The 25,429-nt window shown below is 41.2% G+C and overlaps 2 protein-coding genes across 2 annotated transcripts in view; both read left to right on the top strand.

Annotated features, from left to right (window-relative positions):
* ndufa9a (NADH:ubiquinone oxidoreductase subunit A9a) overlaps window positions 1–9,517 on the top strand; it is a 12,762-nt gene extending 3,245 nt beyond the window's left edge. Inside the window, 6 exon segments of the mRNA XM_079680450.1 lie at window positions 1,357–1,392; window positions 1,395–1,426; window positions 1,700–1,776; window positions 2,642–2,737; window positions 9,074–9,140; window positions 9,249–9,517. Of these exon segments, the coding sequence (XP_079536576.1) occupies window positions 1,357–1,392; window positions 1,395–1,426; window positions 1,700–1,776; window positions 2,642–2,737; window positions 9,074–9,140; window positions 9,249–9,419 (479 nt within the window). The 3' untranslated portion in view covers window positions 9,420–9,517.
* A 1,466-nt stretch (window positions 9,518–10,983) lies between these two features.
* LOC307039261 (putative polypeptide N-acetylgalactosaminyltransferase 8) lies at window positions 10,984–25,429 on the top strand. Its single transcript, XM_079681141.1, has 11 exons — window positions 10,984–11,325; window positions 12,091–12,439; window positions 12,633–12,799; window positions 13,706–13,892; window positions 15,113–15,310; window positions 15,462–15,576; window positions 23,206–23,391; window positions 24,015–24,152; window positions 24,295–24,387; window positions 24,490–24,660; window positions 25,099–25,429. Exons 1-11 carry the CDS (start codon window positions 11,148–11,150, stop codon window positions 25,216–25,218), a joined length of 1,902 nt encoding a protein of 633 aa, XP_079537267.1. The 5' UTR covers window positions 10,984–11,147; the 3' UTR covers window positions 25,219–25,429.

The following is a 25,429-nucleotide window of genomic DNA, read 5'->3' as shown; positions in this document are numbered from 1 at the left end:
AAGCAATATAAAAATGACTCCCATTAATTGAGTTTTAAACATCAGCATATCCAGTCCTAGTCCGGTAATTACCTGCTAACGGAAACTCTGCAACACAATTGTTATTATTATTATTATTGAAACATGACCGGTAAGTTTCCAATTTGTCCGGTAAAATAAATTCTGTCTGGACATTTGACCGGCAAAAAAAAATCCTAGCGGAAACCCTGGAACGGAGATGTCTCAAAGAGGCGTGACACACGGCCGGACTTATCTCAGCCAATGACAGCTCTGCATGCATCCCCTGGATATTATTTTAGTAACTGCTTTCATCGCGATGCGATGTTTACAGTGAGAACAGCTGTGAGCTCTGTGCAGAAAGCAGAGCAGTGTGTATAATATATATCACTCAGTATAACAGGCCTACTCTCTTTATTTGCTTTAGTTTAGTAGATATCTACAAACAGTCAATATTTTTCTAAGACCATTTAGTGCTTCACATAATAAAATACACAATGGCTGTATCCTGATTATATGCTTTAGGAGCTGCAGGTATGTGTGGTACAGTGTGTGCGTAGATGCAGCGGACAGACAGGTCTCAGGTGGTTTGGTGTCCTCTGCTTACTTTTAATACTTGTAAATAAAACTTTTGGCCCGTAATTTATTTTCCTCATTATAGCGACCAGAGAGAGAGTGAGTGAGTGAGTGTGTCCATTTTCCCCCTTTTTAAACTGTGGGTTTTCTCCAGAAGTTTTTCCTTGTACGATGTGAGGGTCTAAGGATAGAAGGTGTCGGGTTTTTTTCATACTGATATTCTGAACAATCTGTGCTATTGTATTAGCTGTAAAGTGTCTCTACTGTATCTTATTTTTATTATATGTACAGCACTTTGGCTCGACCAAAAATCGTTTATAAATCAAACTTGATTTGTTTGTGTGTGTGGCCTGTTATTGTCTCATTATAACGCACTGCCAATGAATCAAAGTAAATATATAAGTCGTCATGAACACATCTGTCCATCAGACACAGGGCTGCTGTGCCTCCTGTCATCATTAATGGATGTCTCTTTAAAATGACCGCTCAGAGTAGAGGAGTTCTCATTTCTCTAACCGCCTGCTGCTTCCCCTCCTCTCTCCTCGGTTCCCCTCATCAGTCCTCCGCTCGCATCTCCTGTGGGCGGGACTAAGTCTCGAGGAGGGGAAATTAGACTAATGAGAAACGGGTCTTTTTTTTCTAAAATGCTCTAACACTCCTTCTACGAACACAGGCATATACACTATATTTAAAAAAACAAGTTGGACCACTTGTTTGACAGTGGGAGTAGACGTTCGAAGAGTTTCACTCCAAATGCTATGTGTTTCTTCAAATCTTTTTCAGATATGCGTTGGTTTGGGAATGCTATTCCACTCATATCCCGGGGAAGAAGACCGTGAAGCAGCCTGTTTATGTACGTTTATTTAAAGCAATACCCCTTCTGAAATCTATCCCTTTATCACACATTTAAATATCCAGAAATCGCTTAGCAGCTGAGTCTCTGTGAAGCTCCTGACTTCAGGTTAAGTTGGCTTAAGACAGAAGGAATTTCACAAGGAGCATCACTGTATTGCTCCCATTGATTCTATTCTATCCATCTCTATTGTTTGTCTTAAGGAAACGATACACAGTGAATAACTCTAAATGTTCAAACAATCCTGGCTTAACCATCTCTTTCCTCCTGCAGGTGGTGGATGTGGCCAAGGCCATTGTCAATGCTATCAGAGACCCGGATGCTAATGGAAAGACCTACGCTTTAGTTGGGTAGGTGGTGCTCAGCCCTTAAATAATCCCTTTGTTTGAAAACCTTTCCCTGGGACTAGAGCAGTCATGAAATTCTACAATCATAACACAAAACACACATTATTTACAGATTTTAATTCATGGCAAGATCAATCAGCCATTATAGTGTAACAAAAAAAAACACTTCATTGTAGTCCTTAAAGTTTAATGCATCAAAACATTTCCTGGGTCTGAATGGCTGCATTGCACAGAAATACATGTTTTTATTGTATTTTTAATAGTAGGACAATAGGAATCCTACAAAAGTATAACTTTTTAGTCTTGGGAGGAAAGAAAAGACAGAACCCTGCACAAATACCCTGTTCAGACATGGCCTTCACATGTGTCTGAGGTGATCCCATCAAAAGTGGTACCAAGGTGCATTGAGATCCAATTGCTGCCTGCCTGCTCTTATCCCTACTGTAGCTCTCTTGCACAGGCAGCAATGAGAGGCTCTGAGGTCCCCGAGTGACATGGGAAAAAGTTATGATTTTAGCTTTATAAAATGTACCTAAAAGCTGAACATATGACACGTATACAGCCGTCGCATGTAGAAAAGAAGGTTTAATCATACTGAACAATGTGTATTCTGAAATGTATACAGTCAATTGACAAAAGCAATTCTGTTTTCTTTATGCAAGCGGATAATGTTAATTTGCAATAAAGTGGAAAAAAGCATTCCGATCATCTGTATGGAGGACATTGGGTGCATAGAAAAATGGAACACCTTTTGTCTACATATCTTGTCGTCCATAGTTCATGACCTGTATCTGTGTCGGCAAAGACTAACATGGAAATGAATCTCTTCCTTAACCTGTTTTCTTCCTCCTTTTATCCTGGTTTCTAGTCCAAACCGTTACCTCCTGCATGACCTGGTGGAGTACATCTTCGCAGTGGCACACAAACGTTTTGTGGCCTACCCCCTGCCCCGCCCACTATACCAGTAAGTGCTTTATTTAAGAAAACTAATCATTTTTTTAAACTAACTCAACCAAACCAAAAGGTATTAACACACATGTTTCTAGAGGTTTCTTTTTTCTCATTTCAAATTCTGAGTGATTCAAACTTGTCACCTTTCGTGTTCCTGCCTGTCGGCTCTGCTCATGGATGTATAATAAAGCTCTGCTGCTCCGAGAGGATGGTCTAGCTTCAGCAGCTACATTACCTACGGGTGCGTTCGTTAATATTAACTGTGCGTCCGGAGTCACTGTGGCACAGACTGGACCGCTGGTGAACAGCTGTTAGAACGGGCCGTTCAGGTGTTCAGACCAGAACTCCCTGTCGGAGTGGCAGAGCGTGATGTGAACTGAAAAGTTTTTCTGTGGCAATATCATTTAAGGAATCGTTGAGCTAGCTAGCTAGCATACATTGTCACTATCTGCTAACGTTAGCTTTAGCCTTCTATTTCGAATAGTTTTTTTCATAGGCTATAAACAGAGGTGGTATAAGTATGTATATATATATATATATATATATATATATATATATATATATATATATATATATATATATATATATATATATATATATATATATATATATATATATATATTGTACTTGAGTAAAAGTAAGCACTCAGATCTTGTACTAGAAGAAAAGTAGAAGTACTCAGGTCTTGTACTAGAGTAAAAGTAGAAGTACTCAGGTCTTGTACTAGAATAAAAGTAGAAGTACTCAGATCTTGTACTTGAGTAAAAGTAGAAGTACTCAGGTCTTGTACTTGAGTAAAAGTAGAAGTACTCAGGTCTTGTACTTGAGTAAAAGTAGAAGTACTCAGGTCTTGTACTAGAGTAAAAGTAGAAGTACTCAGGTCTTGTACTAGAAGAAAAGTAGAAGTACTCAGGTCTTGTACTAGAGTAAAAGTAGAAGTACCACCAGGCGCCTTGGGGGACTTCTTGGAGGAGTTAGATAATCTCCTCTCACACATCCCTGAAACTGGCCCTCCCGCTGTACTTCTCGGAGATTTCAACCTCCAGACAGGGAAGATATCTGAACTAACATCTCTGTTAACCACCTTTGCTTTCTCACTGTCTCCATCCCCACCAACTCATAAAGCTGGCAATGTCCTTGATCTCATATTCTCAAGGAACTGCTCTACTTCTAACCTCTCTGTAAACCCGCTCCACACATCCGATCACTTCTTCATTTCATTCTCTCTACCCCTTTCCAAACATAACAACCTAATCTCTTCTAACTCTGCTCCTGTCCGCCGTAACCTCCGTTCCCTCTCCCCCTCTACCTTTGCCTCATCGGTGCTCTCAGCCCTCCCTTCCTCTGACTCGTTCCAACTCCTGCCTCCAAACACTGCTGCAAAAACTCTCCTCTCGACTCTCTCATCCTCTCTGGACTTTCTCTGTCCTCTCACATCGCGGCCGGCTCGTCAGTCCCCTCCTGCTCCCTGGCTAAATGACGCACTGCGTGCTAATAGAACCATCCTTCGGGCAGCAGAGCGGAAATGGTGGAAATCCAAATACCATGACGACCTCCTAACCTATCAGGCTCTCCTCTCCTCTTTCTCTGCTTCCATCTCTCAGGCAAAAAGCACTTTCTTTCAAGATAAGATCCAATCTTCCTATTCCAATCCCAAAAAACTATTTTCTATCTTCTCCACCCTCTTGGACCCCCCAAAGCACCTCCCCCCTCCTCCCTTCTGTCAAGCGACTTTGTTAACCACTTTGAAAAAAAGGTTGATGATATTCGCTCTTCTTTTTCTGACTCACCTTTACTCACCGCTGGGTCACCAGACCCTCCCTTCACCCACACACTGACCTCCTTCTCCCCTCTCTCTCCAAGTGAGGTTCTTACCCTCGTTACCTCTGCCCGTCCTACCACCTGTTCTCTGGACCCTATCCCTCAAACCTCCTTCAGACTATCGCTCCTGATATTCTACCATTTCTCACCCATTTCATCAACACTTCTCTAACTTCTGGTCACTTTCCAAACAGTCTCAAGGAGGCAAGAGTAAACCCTCTCCTTAAGAAACCCACTCTCAATCCGTCTGATGTTATTAACTACAGGCCCGTCTCTCTCCTCCCGTTCCTGTCTAAAACACTTGAACGCGCTGTCTTTAAACAACTCTCCTGTTATCTCCATCAGAACAACCTTCTGGATCCGCACCAGTCTGGTTTCAAGGCAGGTCACTCAACAGAAACTGCTCTCCTTGCTGTCTCTGACGAACTGCACACTGCTAAAGCAGCCTCCCTCTCCTCTGTCATCATCCTTCTGGACCTGTCTGCTGCATTCGACACGGTGAACCATCGGATCCTCCTTCGCACTGTCCAAGAACTTGGAGTTTCAGGCACTGCACTTTCCTTCCTCACCTCATACCTCAACGACCGCACCTACAGGGTTACTTGGAGAGGGTCCGAGTCCGACCCTTGTCAATTAACTACAGGGGTCCCTCAGGGCTCGGTTCTTGGTCCCCTCCTCTTCTCCCTGTACACAAACTCGCTCGGGTCTGTCATTAGCCCGCATGGTTTTTCATACCACTGCTACGCTGACGACACCCAACTAATTCTGTCCTTTCCCCGCTCAGAGACCCAGGTCGTCGCACGCATCTCTGCTTGCCTAGCAGACATCTCTCGGTGGATGTCTGCTCATCACCTCAAGCTCAACCTTGACAAGACTGAACTGCTCTTCCTTCCGGGAAAAGATTGTCCCACTCTTGACCTAACAATCAACATCGGCACCTCTGTTGTTTCCCCGACTCAGACTGCAAGGAATCTGGGTGTGGTCCTAGATAACAAACTGTCCTTCACTGCAAACATCGCTGCTACAACCCGCTGCTGCAGATACACGCTTTACAACATCAGGAGGATACGTCCCCAGCTGACCCAGACATCAGCGCAGATTCTGGTCCAGGCTCTCGTCATCTCACGCCTAGACTACTGCAACTCCCTCCTGGCTGGTCTACCTGCATGTGCCATCCGACCTCTGCAGCTCATCCAGAATGCAGCGGCTCGTCTGGTCTTCAACCTTCCCAAATTCTCCCACACCACACCGCTCCTCCGCTCCCTTCACTGGCTTCCAGTAACTGCTAGAATCCACTTCAAGACACTGGTACTTGCGTACCATGCTGCGAATGGATCTGGCCCTTCCTACATCCAGGACATGGTTAAACCGTACACCCCAGCACGTGCACTCCGCTCTGCATCAGCCAAACAGCTCGCTGCACCCGCACTGCGAGGGGACCCAAGTTCCCGTCAGCAAAAACACGTGGGTTTGCTATCCTGGCTCCAAAATGGTGGAATGAGCTCCCCATTGTAATCAGGACAGCAGATAGCTTACACATCTTCCGACGCAAACTGAAAACTCATCTCTTTAGACTCCACTTCGAGCGATTGAATTACTAACAAAGCACTTATATACTAATAAAGGGCTGGCTTTCTAAATGCCAGTTGAGTAGCACTTGAAATGTTTGGCTCTATGAAACCTGATGTACTTATATGATTCTGTTTTCTTAAAGGTTGTATCTTCCTGGTCGAATGCACTTATTGTAAGTCGCTTTGGATAAAAGCGTCAGCTAAATGCAATGTAATGTAAAAGTACTCAGGTCTTGTACTTGAGTAAAAGTAGAAGTACTCAGGTCTTGTACTAGAGTAAAATTAGAAGTACTCAGATCTTGTACTTGAGTAAAAGTAGAAGTCTTGTACTTGAGTAAAAGTAGAAGTCTTGTACTTGAGTAAAAGTAGAAGTCTTGTACTTGAGTAAAAGTAGAAGTACTCAGGTCTTTTACTTGAGTAAAAGTAGAAGTACTCAGGTCTTGTACTAGAGTAAAAGTAGAAGTACTCAGGTCTTGTACTAGAGTAAAAGTAGAAGTACTCAGGTCTTGTACTTGAGTAAAAGTAGAAGTACTCAGGTCTTGTACTAGAGTAAAAGTAGAAGTACTCAGGTCTTGTACTTGAGTAAAAGTAGAAGTACTCAGGTCTTGTACTTGAGTAAAAGTAGAAGTACTCAGGTCTTGTACTAGAGTAAAAGTAGAAGTACTCAGGTCTTGTACTTGAGTAAAAGTAGAAGTACTCAGATCTTGTACTTGAGTAAAAGTAGAAGTCTTGTACTTGAGTAAAAGTAGAATTCTTGTACTTGAGTAAAAGTAGAAGTACTCAGGTCTTGTACTTGAGTAAAAGTAGAAGTACTCAGGTCTTGTACTAGAGTAAAAGTAGAAGTACTCAGGTCTTGTACTTGAGTAAAAGTAGAAGTACTCAGGTCTTGTACTAGAGTAAAAGTAGAAGTACTCAGGTCTTGTACTTGAGTAAAAGTAGAAGTACTCAGATATTGTACTTGAGTAAAAGTAATAGTCCCAGAGTGTAGGAATACTCTGTTACAGTAAAAGTCCTGCATTCAAAATGTAAAAGTAGAAAAGTATTCCATCAAAATATAGTGAAAGTAGCGACAGTAAAAGTAGTCATTGTGCAGATTAGTCCATTTCAGAATAATAGATATGATATGTTTTTATAATGATTGATCATGAAAGTGTTCTCAAAGCCGGTAAAGGTGCAGCTAGTTTGAATGACTTTGTATACTGCAGGGTAGCTTGTGAATTTACTCCAGGTGGAACTAAAGTCGGAATTAACACTTGATTATATTTCACATCATTCATCCACATCTGTAAAGTAACTACAGGTATTAAATACATGGAGTGGAGGAAAAGTACAGCATGTACCTCTGAACTGTAGTGGAGTAGAAGAACAAAGTAGCAAAACATTGAAATACTTAAATAAAGTACAAGTATCTCAAAATTGTGCCCAAGTATAGTACTTGTTGAGTTTATGAACTTAGTTACTTTACACCAGGGGTCGGCAACCCCTGGCACGCGTGCCAGCATTGGCACGCGGAACCGTAACCAGTGGCACACTAGGAATAAGTGGAATAAGTATGCAAAAATATTTAAAATGTATTTTCGGATCCTGAACGAGACCGCCGCCAGAGCGCGTCTCCCCGTTACCTGCAGAAGGAAGCCATGCACGCAACGCAGCCCGCTCTCTTTAACTCCAGGTGACTTTCTGCCGCTTTCCTCCGTGGTGCAGTGCTGATCGTTTCACCACAGAGGAAAGCACTTCACTAATTGCAGTATCCATAAGGAGCTGTACAAATGCCGCAGTTTTTGTGTGGCTGTGTCTTTAGTTGAAAGCCCAGTGGCGATCTGCTCATCTCTCATCGAAATAATATGCTACAAAGGGGCGGACTGGCCATCTGTGTGTTGAACTTTCCTGTCGGCTCCCAGACCGTATTCGAGGAGGGCAGAAGAAACAAGCTTCAGGTTCAATAACCCACTTTAGCTTAAATGACTGGAGAAAGGCGAGCTCTTCTTGGGAGGACGTTGCATTTATTTAGCTGTTCTTCTGTTTCACAAAATACATCAGACCTCTGTTTTTCTGCTTCCTCGTTTCACTTCCAGAAACATACACACGTTCCCTCACTGTCGCTCTACCACCCACACAAACACACATGCAATAGCCACACCCCTCTCTCTCTCTCTTAAAGGGACAGCGATCTCATCAAACTCTGACTCCTAATATCATAACGTGTGCTCTGGAGAATCACAGAACGGACGATCGTCCTTATTATTATGCCGTTTAAACAAATTATTGAAATGTGTTTGTTAAATTCGGCATCATGTAAGTTGCGCTGACAGGTCCACACACTGCTTCCCCGCAGCGAGGCTCCCCCGCCCTCCTGCTGATAGTTGACGAGCGTCAAGCTCCTCAACCCCCCCCCCCCCCCCCCCCCCGTTGATGATTCTCGATCGTTGGCAAGCTGATATTTTTTTTTTTTTTTAAATGGCACTTCATATCAAAAAGGTTGCCGACCCCTGCTTTACACCATGTGGCTATAAAGATAGAAAGACTAAGCCTTGCACAGAGGCATGAAAATACATTTTCAAAATGCTCAACAGTGCTGCCAAAATTATAAACTGACTGCTCCACAATTTAAAATAAATGCTTTTATATATTTCTATTAGATGTGACTCTTTGGCGTTTCTGTTATTATTAACACTGCTGCTTTAGTTGTTCTGACTGCTAAAATCCTCTGTCATTCCGTGGGGTGGGGGAGCCGGGGGCTCGGATCCTTGTCACCTTTTTCATACCTGATGAGTTTGCATCCCTGAATTCTGCAGAAATGTTTAACATGTGTATTGTGTGCTGATTGAACACATTATACAAACAAACAGCAACCTACTCATTAACATATCCCTTTACAGAACAAATAGTAACTTGTCATATACACCAGAGGACAATCGTGTTATAGTTGTTTCTTTTTTTGTGTGTTTTTTCTTTAGCCTTGCTGCTCAGTTTTTCGCAATGAGTCCATTCGAGCCCTGGACAACCCCAGACAAAATCGACAGGGTAAGACAACCAAGATTTTGAAACAAGTTAAACTTTAGGGAATTGCGCCAACAACTATGGAGCCTCTAAAGCCAACACTAACTTTGCACTGTGCTTTTTAATTGCCAGTTTCACGCAACAGACCTGACGTACCCAGGACTCCCTGGTCTGGAGGATCTAGGCATCACTCCTTCCTCTGTAGAACAAAAGGCAATCGAGATTTTACGTCGCCATCGCGCTTTCCGTGACCTGGAAGCTGACCAGGATGATACAAAGCCCGCCAAGACTGTCAGCTATTAGAATAGCAACAACACCAGGGCAGCCATAGGATGTCAGTCCCTCTTATTGTTTGGTCATTAACTATATTCTGTACATAAACTAATAAAAAGTATCCTCGAGATTTTGTCTTGCTTTAAGTGTTTCACTTTTTCGTCGCTCATCGTTTTTATTCGAGGCGACTTAACCATTATAGATTATTGATCTGTTTTACATAAAGAAAGCAGAAGAATCCTGCAGGTACATTAACTTGTGTGTTTATCATACCACAGCACTGAATAACTCAGTGTTTCACAAAAGCCTAAAGAAGACAATACAAATCTTTTACGGGAATCTTTCCCGCAGACAGAGGCTTTTTTGAAAAAAGCGGTCAGGCTTAACGGTTTAATAAAGATGGCAACAGTAAGAAGCAATAACAGTGAAGGAAGAAGAATTCAACATGGGGCAGAGTTTAAATTCTATGAAGGTGAAGATTGGCACAATCATGTATGACTTGTATCTGACCTTTGTCTTGGCTGCTAAGGTGTGATGGCGTAAAGGTTGTGCCTTGCTACAGTTTATCTCACATTGAAAGTGAAACTGAAAACGTTGCATTTTTCATGCACATATCAAATAAATTAGATGTAACCGTTAGATATGTACCTAGAAAAGTCAAATCATGGATTTATCTCTTGAGGTATGGTGTGGTTAAGTGCCATTTTCTGTCCAATAATATCCTGAATTACTTTGGAGTCACTCCGGTTAACATCCCCATGTCGTATACATTTCCAGCAGCCAGAGGTTATCTAAGAAGGAAAGACAGAACAACTGATACTAAAATGGTTGTCAGGCAAAACTAAACCAGTGACCCATGCACTGGGACTTCAAAGATAAGGACCCGCCTGATAGCCATCTTCTGATCCATGTATAGCAGGGGTGCACAACCTTTGTTTGTTAGCTACAGCTAAATGTGATAATGTAGTTCATAAATGTATTCTTTGATATGGTTTAGCCTTTCTCAGGCTACAACATGGTTAAGTTTACGAATACTATTAAGGAATACAAATCCTCTTTGCAATGTTTACCAGCCTCCTTAGGCTTTTCAACCACAATCATTCAACTGGAATAAATACAATATTGTTAACATGAAAATATGATTTTACGTTCGTTATTTTAGAGTTATTCTAAGGTTTTACTCATTGGGAACTCGGTAGGAGATAGAGCATAGCCTACTATTGAGATGTAAAATCTGCCTGTTTTACACACTTTAACCAACAGGGGGATTTGTGTCCAGATGAAGCCCATGATGAACCCTTTTGCGAACCAATTGGCTGGAAAGCTTCAAAGCTTCATAAGGCTTCATCACTACCATAAACCTACCACTTTTAATTCACATAGCCTACTTACGTCTGAAAACTGCTTTTTTTTTACCCCCTTGTTCCACTTTTACATACAGCAATGGTTGCTACCTGTGTCCTTGTTTCAAATCTTATTTCACAACGATAGAGTGTTTAGGTTTGTTTGCATTGCATCACACGGTTAGCGGCGGAATCAACTACCAGAGCTGGGGGCGTTACTAATTATTAAATTAGGAGCACTTGCGCCAGGTGAAGGGCAGGTCTCACCTCGCCTTTCAACAAAATAACCTACAACCCAATGTGCATTTTATCAGCTGCATAGGTGTAACCGTCAGTACAGTCTTATCGCACTGTGGGCGTCTGAGTTGTTTTTTATTGTCTTGGTGTTGGGTCAGTCATCGGGTCTGCTATCAGTATGAGAGGAGCAGAATTAAAGCGAGCAGTCCTCATATTAATGATCATTGGGCTCATCTTCTACGTGAGCCTGCATATAAAGAGTGGATATGAGGATACAGCGGGGTCCGAAAAAGAGATTGAAACTCCTCGGGTGATCAGGAGTCTATCTGACCTGGAGACAAGCGTCAACAACCTCTGTGAGTCAAGGAAATGATTTGTTTTTTCTAAGTTCATGTTAAACTTTTTTTACTTTTTTTTTTAATCAGGTTTAATCGGTAGCCTATAAAGATGGGGAAATTGTAAGGCAATTATGTTTAATTGGATTAAACTTAAGTTATTAGACACCCTGTGCTTTTATCTTCATGTTTCCATGCTCATTTCATTCAGATATCTGTAATGATGTATAAAAGTGCCCTTAGAAAATGGCAACTTTTTTAAAGGTATAACAAAAAGTTTGAAATAAAATTAACCAACATTTATTGATGTGTTTATATATTTTAATATATTCATATACATATTTTGCTTACTGAGGTTCAAATGTGTGCTATTGATACAGTACATTCTCAACTGATCAAAACCTGCAGTAAGTCATTAACATTTGTCTAAAATGTTATTTAAAATATAATTTCCTTTAACCACAGGCTGCATTGCTCACGAAAAATTACTTGTAAAGATATTTATCCTAGTTTGTGGCTTCTTTCCAGTTTGTTCAACTGCGAATCATCTAGAACAGGAAAATGTTTATGTTTTCTTTCTGACAATATAATTCTAAGTGCTTGTCAGGGGTCAGCGATACCTTTCAACCTACCTGAAATGTGCCGTTAAGCCCATATCTGATCTTATTATTGTCAGGGTGTCAAAAATTGCTTAAAATGTGCCAAATTTGGTTCAGTGGGTCAATATAGTAATTAATTATCATGGTTAATAGAACAAATGATTCTCATTTTGCTTGTTTTGTCAAGACAACCTACTCAAAGCTTTTGAGCAGAAGCAGGACACCATGCAGAAATTGCTCGAAGAGGAAGTAGAGCGAAGTAGAAAAGCTGCAGAGGTCGTACAGCCACCAGCCCAGAAACTCCCAGAACAGAAAGAGGAACCTAAAGAAAAGATCGAGGAAAAACAGGAGGCCCCTGTAAAGAAAAAGTCAAATAAACTCTTCCCTGACTCCCCCCTGTTCAAGGAGTGGGGTGGGAATCTGTCTGAGGATGAGCAAAGAGAGGCACAGAGTTTGTTTGATAAGTACGGCTACAACGTGTTTCTGAGTGATCGCCTTCCTCTAGATCGTGCTATTGCAGATACCAGGGATAAAAGGTACGCATTGTTATCTCCTATGAAGCCATAACTACCGTGTCACTTTGTACACAATGCAGGGTTAAAGGTTGTTTATAGTTCACCTAATTTGTTTGCTGGCAATCCTTCACCTTTTTGTTACCATGAGGTCTGTTTGGATTAAACATTTACACAGCTTGTTAAAAAGACAAGGGTACCTTGTGTTTCTGAACAGGTGTCTTAAAAAGACTTACCCAAAGGATCTGCCAAGCATCGGGGTGGTGTTGATCTACCTGAATGAGGACCTTTCGATCCTCAAAAGAGCCCTGCGCAGCATCATCGACCGCACCCCTAAAAACCTGCTGAAGGAGATTATTTTGGTGGATGATAATAGCTCGAATGGTGTGTATGTTTCAAGTGAATCACATTACGCTACTGCTAAATCCTGTTTCTTTGTGCAGATGCCGATGCTGCTGGAACATGTCTTTTAGTTTTTAAATATATTGCTGCTTTTAGACTGGAATCCTGATTTGTATCAGTTTTTTTATATGAATATACTTTTCTCAGAAGTCTTGTAAATCTCCCAGAAGGCATTTTGTCAAATGATCCTCCAGCTTTGAAGCAATAGTTTAATACTTTAGGAAATACACCTCTTGGCAAGAGTAAGTTCAGAAGATGAATGCTACTGTCATATCTGTAACGTTTTATCTTTTGAAGAAACACTTGCATGTCAACTAAATATAATTCATCAGTTTAAACACATGTTGTTGATCATACGCTGGATATGACAAAAACGAGAATTCATGTTGCTACAGCTCCAGCACATTATCACCAATAAAACCACACATTTTAAAATGTGTAAGTGTAAAATAATGTATTAGTCTGCTTTAGAGTTCCTGCAATTTGTACTTTGTGACCTTTGGACAAGGCTCTGCAAACGTGTTTTACAGTCTTGATGCTAAGGTATCCAGGTGTTAGCTGTAAAACGATATCCAACCCTATCAATCTTTAATCAAACTCTGCAAGATAACATAAGCTAACAGAACTGAATTGACACCAGTTTAGTCAACAGAGTAAAGAAGTTGTGTAAAGAAGGGTGGAGAATGTACTATAAATGTTAGAGCTGCGGCACTGGATTGTACTAATATAACTCATATTTGTCCATCCTATAATTAATTAAACATCCAACGCTTTTCAGTATAATTTAAGATAAGTGGTATCACCCCCTTGCTTTGGAAAAAACAAATCTGTCACTCCTGTTCTTCCCTAATGTCATAACATATTCCCACTTTATCCTCTCAATTCAAGAGGACCTGAAGGGTGACTTTGACGTGTATGTGAAGTCGCTTGAGCAGCAGAACCCAGCCCTCCGCTTTACAAGAGTGAGGCACAATGAGCAGCGAGGCCTTTCATACGCCAGGGCTTCTGGGTGGAGGGCTGCTACTGCTGACGTGGTGGCCATCCTGGATGCACACATTGAAGTCCATGAAATGTGGTAAGAGTATGACAAAAATAAATCCATTTCAATGTTAGTTTATTTATAACATTTAGAGTAATGTGTTATGTTTGAAGAGAAAAATATTTACCTTTTCATTTGAGCCAGCCAGCTGAGTGCACACTTGCACACTTGCTCCTGAAAGGTGATAATGTTTCTGGATGTAGTTTGGTAGACATTTTAAAACCTTTAAACTACTCTCAACAAGATATTTTTGTGTTATTCCCAAGCCAATACTGAAATAATCACAATGTTACACAATTTAATAAATGTACACAGCAATTTTTTTAAACTGGAGGGCGTGTTTCCAAAGTCTTTAGTCACCTGCAATAATAGCTTTAGGAACACCCTATTCAAACACTTGCAACATCCCACTACAACAGTCTGATCCCATCACAACCGCAGCCTGATCTTTTGACCATTGAGCAGCCACACTGAGGCAATCAGAAGCTAAGGGGCTTGCACAAGGGATTTGCAGTGCTGGTAATGAGAGAAGGGCGAGTGCTGCTCAGGCTTGAACCTTTTAGTCAATTACAAATGTATACTGTAATAGTATGGCAAGCTGATTTTGCAACAGTCAATTCAGTCTGCTTCAAACTGCTGCAAAAGCTGCTGGAAGTGCTGGGATGCACTACCAAGTATATATTGGCTGCCGAACTTAAAACATGAGTCTTTTTAGCAACTGGAAAAGAGAGGCATTAGCAGGAAGAAAATGAAAGTGGTGACAATCTGACCCTCAAGCCTTTTGTCGAAATGTCTGTTTTAGGCTAACAATAATTATTTCTGTTGTATTGATTCTGACACTATGCAACCTGGTTTGAAGCATTAAATGTGGTTGAATCAGAAAGCTATGCAGGATCTTTGCGATTACTACAGCTAACTTATTTGTCCTAACATTTGAGCTATTAACTAGATCCCTGGTAGTCATGTGGCGGTAAACTGATCTTTTTACCTGCTGAAATGTTTTTAGCAGGCATTTTAATAGCATTACAGCCTGTGGTCGATTATTTTGCCATCGTAAAAGTATGTGGTGTCTTTTTCTTTGTCAAACTTTATTACCACAGTCCCATAAATAATAAAGGTGGGAAGTTTGCAACACATGAACGCTTCCATTCTTAAGCAACAGAAACAAATTGCTCCAGTAGACCGACTGTCAGGGCTCGACAAATTATCAAAGTGAAGAGTGAACCTGCTCTCCTCCCTTCTTTTCACTCATGCAGGGCTGAACCTCTGCTGACGCAGATCAAGGCGGACCGGACCGTGGTGACGTCACCTGTGTTTGACAAAGTCAACTATGATGACCTTACAGTTATTCCATACGAACCAGCCGCACATGCCTTCGACTGGGCTTTATGGTGCATGTATGAGAGTTTCTCCGACGATTATTACAAACTCATGGACGGCTCACTGCCTGGAAAGTAAGTAAAAGTGTATCCAGTCTTGTTTTACATGTCTCAAACAAATATAACATGGATGAGGCTTTCTTGATGATTTGAAATGAAACTCATGTATTCCACTGTAGAATGTTTAAAATGATACACGACTCACAGTTTACTCCTTTTATTTCAGGAGTCCATCTGTCATGGGAATCCTAGTGGCTGACAGGAAGTATCTAGGAGAAATTGGAGTTCTCGATGAGGGAATGAAAGTGTACGGTGGTGAAAATGTGGAGCTGGGAATTAGAGTGAGTAAGCGTCGCCTATCCAACATCACATCTGATGCAGTCTCAGGCTTTAAGTATGGAATGCCATTTAATCCAAAATTAAATAAATACACAGTGTATATATATAAATATGCCTATGAAATACATTCTGAAATAAATAAATGAGGCAATAAATATGTGTACATTTAAATACACATTTATTTATTTCATGGGACTTTTATTTCATAATGACACATTTATTTATTTCATAATGACACATTTATTTATTTCAAGAGACTTGTATTTCATAATGACACGTTTATTTATTTCAAGGGACTTTTATATCATAATGACACATTTATTCATTTATTTCAGGGGACTTGTTAGGGTTAGGTGAAGAAATAGAGGTCACCTGTCACCATCTAGTGGTGACAGAGGAGAGCACGGGCACATGTTTCACATTGAATTTGTTAAAAGATAAAACCACTGTTGCTATTTAGTTTAAAAGAATAATTTAAACACACAAAGAGAGCTGATTGCAATAGATCAAATCTAAGGGGTAGGAAGGAGGAGGAAAACGGGAAAGAGGGGTTGAAATAATGCTAAGGGGTAGGACAAAACTGGGGAATGATTGGGTTTAGGACAGGGAGAAATAAATACTGATAAGGGAAAATGTAAGGGTTAGGATAAGGGTTAGGGGCAATTCCATATACTGGAAGGGTAGCTGAGGGGATAAGCTGTCGTTACTGGGACTGGGAGGTCCGGGTTCGACTCCAACCAGGGGCGGTGGCTAGGCGTCGTTGAAACCCGCAGGTGACTTGGAGGAAAGTCTCCAAATCAATCTTCTTTCAGCTGCTCTCCTTTGGCCGAGGGACCAGGAGGGGTTTGATTCGAGACCCGAGATCAACAGGTTGGAGATGGTGTGTCGGATGAAGTGGGCGTACAGTAATTTATTGTTGTTGATTTTTTTAATTTGGTAAAGATGTTGATAAAGTCTTTGTTTTAAAGTTGCTCCAGTTTCTCCTACATAAATCTTCTTACAATGCTTGCAAGTGATCGCATATACCAAATTGGTGGAGAGGAGGGTAAAAGGCTGCCAGATCGTGGCACCCTGGCCCGGGACTGTGCCGGCGAGGAATTTGAGGTGTGTGAAATAGATATCAAGGTTTGAGGGTATGATGACGGTCTTGTTCAGAGCTGTGTGAACCAAGATATCTTTTAGGTTCTTATTCCGACGGTATGCCATAATAGTATTAAAGGGGGTGAGTGAGGGGACGGTGGACTGCATGGAGCGAAAATGTTGCTTGATGGACCTGTTGAAGGAACTCAGGTGATGGGAAAAGGTGGTGATAAAAGGGATAAGGTTGGTGTCAGAGGATGATTCGGGTTCCATAGTCTCCTCTACTGCAAACTGTTCAGACACTTCTCTTTTAATGGTACCTATAAAGCGCTTCAAATAGCCACAGTGCAAGAGAGCTTCAAACAGAGTTTTTGTTGCTTCTTCTATATGAAGGGGGAGAGAACAGATGCGATGGAAGCGAATTAATTGTGATTTGATAATTGAGCGGTATGTATGTTTTGGATGATAACTGCTTTTAAACAAAAGGGAATGTCTGTCTGTATCCTTAAAGTAAACCTTTGTTGAGAGACATTTGCGTCCTTCATTTTCCTGCGTGAAGAAAACCACTGTATCTAAAAACGGAATGTGTTGTAAACTAAGTGTATACTTCAATTTAATTTGTGGGTGATGGCTGTTAAGAATGTTAAAGAATTCTAAAAAGGATGCTTCTGAGCCTTCCCAAAGTCCGAAGACATCGTCCAAGTACCTGAGATATAGGAGTGTAAGGATGGGGCATTTGCGCATAGCGGACTGCTCCCAGTCTGCTAAGTAAATATCTGCATAGGCGGTGGAATATTTGCGTCCCATGGCACAACCACAAACTTGGAGAAAAAATTGGTAATTGAATTGAAAGTCATTTCTGGTCAATGTAATCTCTAGGAATTTCAGAATATATAGGTCCGGGCGGGTAGGGTCAGGAGAATACAGGAGAGCTTTCTTCACTGCATTTAGTCCGAGTGGAGTGGAGATGTTGGTATATAGTGAATCCACATCTATGGAGAAAATAAAGGTGTTGGAGGGGACCGAAAGGGGTTGTAATTTTTTGACAAATGTAAAAGTATCCTTAATGTAACTGGGATGGTTATGGGAAAGGGGGTTGATGTAGTGATCTATGAATTCCGCTAGTTGGTACGATTCCGATCCACAATCGCTAACGATGGGTCTTCCTGGTGGTATTAGGAAGGGAATCGACCAACTAGCTGGGGGTTTATGGATTTTGGGGAGGAGGTAAAATAAGCGGGGCCGTGGTATGGGGGGACCAAGAAGGTAAAGGGTTTGCTTGGCTGTTAAAAGATGCTGGCTTTGCATCTGATTTACCAGGATTTTTACCAATTTCTGCATTTCCAGGTAGAGTGGCTCAGTTAAAGGTCGATAGTAAGTGGTATTACTTAGTTGTCGGGTTGCCTCAAATATATAGTTCGTCCTGTTCTGAAAGACAATCTGGCCACCCTTGTCTGCAGGTTTAATGACCACTTCATATTTAGCAGCCAAGGATAGGAGGGCCAATAATTGTCCAGGTGTGATGTTTGATTGGTTGTTGTGGTTGTGGGAACGGAGGCGGTCTAGAGTACGACTATTCGAATGGATTAATTTTTGCAGGGGTAGGGAAACCGACTCTAAAGTGGGTTCCCAGGTAGATGGCAGGGTGAAGGGAAGATGAGTGTAGGTGGTGCTGAATTGGAAGTGGTCGAGGAGCTTGAGACGGCGGTGGTAAACATGGAGGTCTCTACTTAAGATTTGGCAGTCTGGGAGTGAGGGTGTCGGGATAAACGTGAGGCCACGTTCCAGGACCGACTGCTCCATAGGTGACAGATGAAAGGATGAGAGGTTGGTTATGTTGGACAGCGAATGAGTGGAAGGCAGCTCTGCACTTGGTGGTCCTAGTGCAAACCCAAATGGTTGATCCAGTGGTGCAACATGGCTTGCGCTGTATTAGGATCCCAATGGACGTTATCCCTGACGGTGTAAAATAGAAGGGAAGGCAACTTTGGGAGATGAGTCGTATGCGGCTGCCAAGATCCAATGGAGTTTGTCAACATGCCATTCAAAGCTTCAATGCATAGAGTGGTGGCCCTGCGGTAGCCCTGACTTGTTAGGGTTAGGGTTAGGTAATGACTCATTTCCATTCCTTATATGCAAATGAACGGGGCGTGGTTAGCTCACAGATCCAGACCAAAGCAACAGCACCACAACACTGACTCAATAGCTCTTCTTTCACACTCCAGTACTCTTAAGTGGTTTGCAAACTGCCAATAAACCGAACCGGTTCCGGTTCAAGAACTGTTCTTGTGCTTTATGGTGCTTAAGTGGTTCTGAGTCCAGAACCAGTTCCGGGCTACAGCCTGATTTAGCTCTGGTTCTTCCTGTTTCAGCCGCAGCGGAGCCGCCGGCTCTAAAGAACCGGCTTTAAACACCGAAAACCGGTTCTTAGCTGATCCCACTTGGCTGCCTGGCAAGAACCAAGAACCACGCTCATGTCGGAAGGGGGCGAGATGGCAAAATATCATTTTATCTCTCATCAAAGATAGCTAAAAACATGCATTATTGTACTCGGGAAGGGAGTTTGACAGAGTATTACTCAAAGTACACAATAAAAGTACTTCATGTATTTGGGGTAGTAGTCTAACAAGTACTGAGTCCAACAGTGCCACTTTTATTAAGAAGTTATTGCTACAAATAATTGTATCTCTCATCAAATACAGCAAAAGTGGCATGATTTTCTTCTCAGGAGGGGACTTTGAGAGAGTATTACCCAAAAAGTACACAGTAACATTTTCATTGTATTGTAGCAGTCAAACTAGGACTGAGTCAAACAGTGTCAGTTTTATTAAGAACTTATGGTACAAATGACTTGTATTGCAAATAAAGCAGAAAAAAACATGCATTATTTTACTCTTGTACAGCGATTACCGTAAAGGCGCTATTAATTGCGCACTCAAAAATGAATAGCTGCTGATTTGACCAAGCCAAAGCGAGAGACGGCTGAGTTGACCGCAGTTATGCAACAGCAACCAAAGCTAATCTGACTATCTTGACTACTTGTTGCTATCCTATTGTGGCATAAGCCGTTTTCTACAGGCACATGTTACCTTTTCATTATGATCAGTGCTTGAATTGGAATAAAAAAGTGCCAGTACTCTAAATCAGCAACTGTTTCAAGTCAATTTATTTATACAGCACAAAAACAAGAATTTGGCTCAAAGTCATAGTATATCCTATAAGGCTGGTGGGTTTGTCTCTGTATATCTTAGGAAGGCTCACTGTACGTAAACAAAATGACTCAGGGTGCATCTGAGATTAGAGGGGGTGCAGGGGTAAAGTGCTATTTTTATAAGTGGGGAGTGGATCTAACACAAGATTATTTTTTTAAATATTGAAGTTAAATTCATCTATCTGGTGCACTTGGAGATCTATGGATACATCTCTCAACATCCATATGAAACAGAACTGTAAACAGATTTTCTATTTCTTAATGGATATTTTACAAATCACTCCCCTTTTAAACTCTATAATTGTTTTACTGTCATTTCATTTTAGTGAGTTACTCAGATGAGTACCAGGAGACAGCGTTTGGTACTCTGGTAACAATTGTTGTGAAGGCATCTGAGTTAGATGTATTTTAACCGAAATGTCTACAGGCATAGCAGAAGATGGCATCTTTTTTACAGGAAATTCCAGCCAATCTCTGTTTTTAAACCATGATCTGCTAAATGAGCAGCTTACCCCACTGTACAGGCGAGTTGGGAACTTGTTTAAATATACCTGGGAAGGCTCTGTTTTGCCGAGGTCCACTGGCACTTGCGGGCCGCCGAGGGGTGGCGGTGTTTGGGGCAACGAAGACTGCTGCTCTGGGGGCGAGGCGGGCGAGGCGGGCAAAGTGGCGGCGGCACCTCATGACGCATCTACTGAGTACTGAGTACCGCCGTACCGGCACCGTGTGATAGTCCGACAGCACAACCTGTGCAGCCCATGTATTGATTCCATCTGATAGCTGCTATAATACAAAACAACACTTCTGCCTGCTCTCCACAATGATCAATGACAGTGAACGGATGGTTAAAGTAAGGTACAAATAAACAGAATCAAACGAAGCCTGGTTAATGTTGCCTGACTTTATAAAGTGTTATTTTTTTACAAGTGTGTGGTTGCCTTCTAGTCACTTTGCTCAGCGCTACTGCTTGTTACAACTTTCATTTTCCATACTCGCCATAAACTGTTATTATGGCTCAGGTTAATCTCGCCCCCTTCCGACGTGAGCGTGGTTCTTGCCGGACAGCCAAGTGGGGTCAGCTAAGAACCGGTTTTCGGTGTTTAGAGCCGGCGGCTCCGCTGCGGCTGAAACAGGAAGAACCAGAGCTGAATCAGACTGTAGCCCGGAACTGGCTCTGGACTCAGAACCAGAGAAGAACCAGTTAAGCACCAGCAAAGCACAAGAACGGTTCTTGAACCGGAACCGGTTTGGTTTATTGGCAGTTTGCAAACCACTTAAGAGTACTGGAGTGTGAAACAAGAGCTATTAGCCGCTTTCAAACCGCAGGACTTGCCGTACTTTAGTGCCGGCACTAAAGTACCACGGCACTGAATCCGCCAGGGGGCTAGTGCCAATCGCATTCACACCGCAGTACTTTCCCTGAGGCAAGATTACGCTGACGTCACTTCGTCTTCTTCTTCTTCTCTGGGTTTACTGGCAGGCCGCAAAACCACTTCACGGCGAGTACAAAAAAAAGCGAGAAAAGAATAACTACACGGGGGAGGGGACATAAAGCCCACCCGCTGTACATGATATATATATATACTGTATAATAGGGTAATTTACAAATAAAATACCCAATTATAACAATGGACTTTATCTTTATGTATGTATTATATATTACCCCCCCAGGCTGATTTTGGAAAAGGACATTAACCGTTGTTTTGTGTTTTTCCCTTATTTATCTAAAACAAATGAAATGATAAATTACTTGTGTTTATGTGTGCAAGACTTGTGTTTCTGCACCTGCCATTGTTGCACAAGGTTGCAACATTGTAGATACATTCAACCACTGACACAGGTCTGCTCTCACATTCTTCTATTCTGCAAATTTGGGGTGGGACACAATAAATAAAGCTTCGCCAGTTTGTTGTTTTATTGCACAGTCAAGACATAACAATAACGGCATCACGCCGCTCAAGTAGCTTTTGCGAACATTGCTCAAAACATTTAGAGTTGGGAACTGCTTTCTGTAGAAGCTGCTGCATCCCGTCCTCAGAGTAAATTGCCAGAAGCGCCGACACTTCCTCATCATTCCACCGCTCCGGTGTTGTAGTACATGTGGTCATAACTGCTTTAAAGTACAAAAAAACTACTCGCTCAGGTGTGGATGTGGTTTTGTAGCTAGGAAAAAAATGGCTGCCTAACAAAAAAATTCAGAGTCTAACGGGGCGTGGTTCGCAATTCGCCCAGCCAATAGAAATAGAATAGAAATTGGCACTCTTTTATCACCAGGTTCGTACCACCTCTCTAGCAGGGACTGAAAATGGCCAAAAGAGTTCCCGGCACTGAGTAGTCCCGGCGGTGTGAACGCGACATTATTGGTACCAACGGAACTAAAGAACAAAAGTACCAGGGAAATGCGGTGTGAATGCGGCTATTGAGTCAGTGTTGTGGTGCTGTTGCTTTGGTCTGGATCTGTGAGCTAACCACGCCCCGTTCATTTGCATATAAGGAATGGAAATGAGTCATTATGAAATACAAGTCCCCTGAAATAAATAAATGTGTCATTATGAAATACAAGTCCCCTGAAATAAATAAACGTGTCATTATGAAATACAAGTCCCATGAAATAAATAAATGTGTATTTAAATGTACATGTATACATATTTATTGCCTCATTTATTTATTTCATAGGCATATTTATATATATGTATTTATTTAATTATTTATGCATTTATTTATTTATTTATTTATTTTAATTTTGGCTTTAATGGCATTCCATATTTAAGCACCATTACCCCTGTCACTATTTTTGTTTTAATGATTGTGAGGTGAACAGCTATGTTACGGAGGATAGAGATGTGTATAATGACTATTTCTTTATTGGTAACTTCCTGGAGTCTTTGCTGGTCTTTGCTATGTTGCAAATGTATTATATTTTCAATTTATACACGGCATCTATTGCACGTCTGTCCGTCCTGGGAGAGGGATCCCTCCTCTGTTGCTCTCCCTGAGGTTTCTCCCATTTTTCCCTTTAAACTGTGGGGTTTTCTCTGGAAGTTTTTCCTTGTACGATGTGAGGGTCTAAGGACAGAGGGTGTCGTATTGTCATACTGATATTCTGTACAAACTGTGAAGTCCACTGAGACAAATGTAACATTTGTGATATTGGGCTATATAAATAAACATTGATTGATTGATTGATTGATTGATGGTCGTCTTGCTACTTTGCCAGGAATAGATGGTGTCCTGCAAACTGTGTGCTTTGCGCCTGAACTAATAATTTTGTTGACAGAACAATTATTCTATTTGATAAATGAGTATAAAGGATACCATGTTTTGCTTTTTGCTCGTATAGGTGTGGACATGTGGAGGCAGTATTGAAGTAGTTCCATGCTCCAAGATTGCCCACATTGAGAGGGCCCACAAGCCCTACATGCCTGATCTGTCTGTAGCCATGAGGAGAAACGCCATGAGGGTAGCAGAAGTCTGGATGGATGAATACAAACACAATGTCAATTTGGCTTGGAACTTGCCATTTGAGGTACTTAATTTGTGGGCAAACTAAATGTGGCACTTTTGTGGGCACTTCAAACTAAAAGTAAATTGTGAATAAGTGGCTGTTTTCATTGTGAAATGGCCCCCAAATTATAAAACACATATTAATCACCATCGTGTGCCAACAATTTGAAAATAGCAAAATGATGCTGTCCCAAAGAAGTGTGCAGTCATGTCTGTGAAAGAGCGGGAGTTGGTTATTGTAACCCTTTTTTTTTTACTCTTAAGCTCTTTGGCACTTTGTATACATGAAGCAATGAATAAAAAAAACTGCAGTTGCAGCGTTTATTTACATCATCCCCAAATTCAAACCTGCTGGCATTTTGAGAATGGATGAAACAAACTAACTATAACAACCCTGTCGATTTGTATTAGAAATCGGTTTAAAACTAGTTATTTTTGGAGATTAAAGCTTAGTATACTTGATGTTTTTGTCAGTATGTTTTTATGACTGAAATATAATTGTCTATTGATAAAGCTTTATGTGCATTTTGAGATTTCTCTGGGCATTTCTTTCCCATGCCCCCTTAACTTCTGACAATAAAGGGGGCATCTTTGAGGGAATTTCAATCACTTAAGCTACAAAATAACAATTTATACTCCCTGCAGAATCATGGAATTGACATTGGGAATGTCACGGAGAGGAAAGAAATAAGGAAAAGGTTGAACTGTAAACCCTTCAAATGGTACCTGGAAAATGTGTATCCCAAGTTGGATCCCTTGGACAACCTAGTAGCCTATGGAGGAGTAAGTTTAGTTTCATCTAATGCTTTGAATGGTGGTAGAATTATTGCAAGGTGTGTGTTTTTAATGATCTACTCCTACACAGCAGTTTTATCTTCATTTGAGCCCCCAGTTATATCGTTTTTTTTCTCTCCCCTACTTAAAGATGAAGAATCTTGATACCAACATGTGCATAGACCAAGGTCCAGTGCCGGGAAACACACCCATCGCCTACAATTGCTACTACTATGGACCTCAGGTAAGTTAAGATTCCAAAAGTAGTTTTCAAGATTAATACTTAATCTTTGTTGTATTTGCTGCTGATTTAACTGCCAAAACTGCTTTTTAAAATCCTTTTTAGATGACTTATTATCGCTCAAACGGAGAGCTCTACATTGGCGGCATCAAGTCCCACAAGTACAATGACAACCGGTGTATAGCTGACATTGGGAATAAAGAAACAGAACCAGGACTGTTCAACTGCAGAGAGGCTCTGCAGAAGAAAATGGGGATCTACTGGGACTTCACTCAGGTACTATTAATTAAATGTAATCTAGCAAAAGAAGCAACTGGTAAAATACTGTTACTAGTAAAAGCCCTGTGTTCAAAAATATTGTTGTTAAAGTATTAGCATCAAATTAAACACCTAATGTGTTTAACACTTTTATTTAAAATTAACATTTTTAACACTAAATTGTGTTAGCTTTCACTAAGAGTGGTTATATCTAACCGTTGGTGTTTTTGACATATCTGAAATGTTATTGTTTTACCACTATTAATCAAATGACTGCACAAACCACATCTGTTTTCACCAAATCTGAAAATGCATGTCGTAATTTGGCATTTACCACCCTTTGAAATGATAGTGTGGGTTAGCTCATGGTTCAAAATGTTGCGGTCGTCTGAATGTTTAATGATGACACACTGTGTAATGTGTATACATACTGTTTACATGTATTCTCTTTTCTAGGGCAAGGAGATAAAGAACAGAGAGACAAAAAGATGTCTGGAGATTAAAAAGGATGCACTAGTAATACAGGAGTGCTCTGGCCAAAGATGGGAAGTCCAACACATAATCAAAGCCTTTTAAAGTATGTCTGTGTGTGTTTGCGGCCAACAAGAAGTGCACTTCTCTGCTCATAGGTCAGTCTCAAAGAAAGTCAGTCACACTATCATGCTTATAATTTAAAGGACACCTATCATGCAAAATGCACTTTTTGATGTCTTTTATACATAAATATGTGTCCCCGGTGCGTCGGGGAACTCATGCAGCGTCAGAAAATAAAACCCTTTCTCTTTTC

This window comes from Notothenia rossii (assembly GCF_949606895.1).
Source record: "Notothenia rossii genome assembly, chromosome: 5".
Lineage (NCBI taxonomy): Eukaryota > Metazoa > Chordata > Actinopteri > Perciformes > Nototheniidae > Notothenia > Notothenia rossii.
This window is presented reverse-complemented; position numbering and strand designations above follow the sequence as displayed.

Bases quoted from the DNA above. Each gene is read 5' to 3' on its own strand.
- LOC307039261 (XM_079681141.1), top strand. From the start codon at position 11,148: ATGAGAGGAGCAGAATTAAAGCGAGCAGTCCTCATATTAATGATCATT. The intron at 12,800-13,705 runs GTGTGTATGTTT...TCTCAATTCAAG, and splicing joins GGATGATAATAGCTCGAATG to AGGACCTGAAGGGTGACTTT. The intron at 24,661-25,098 runs GTACTATTAATT...TCTCTTTTCTAG, and splicing joins TCTACTGGGACTTCACTCAG to GGCAAGGAGATAAAGAACAG.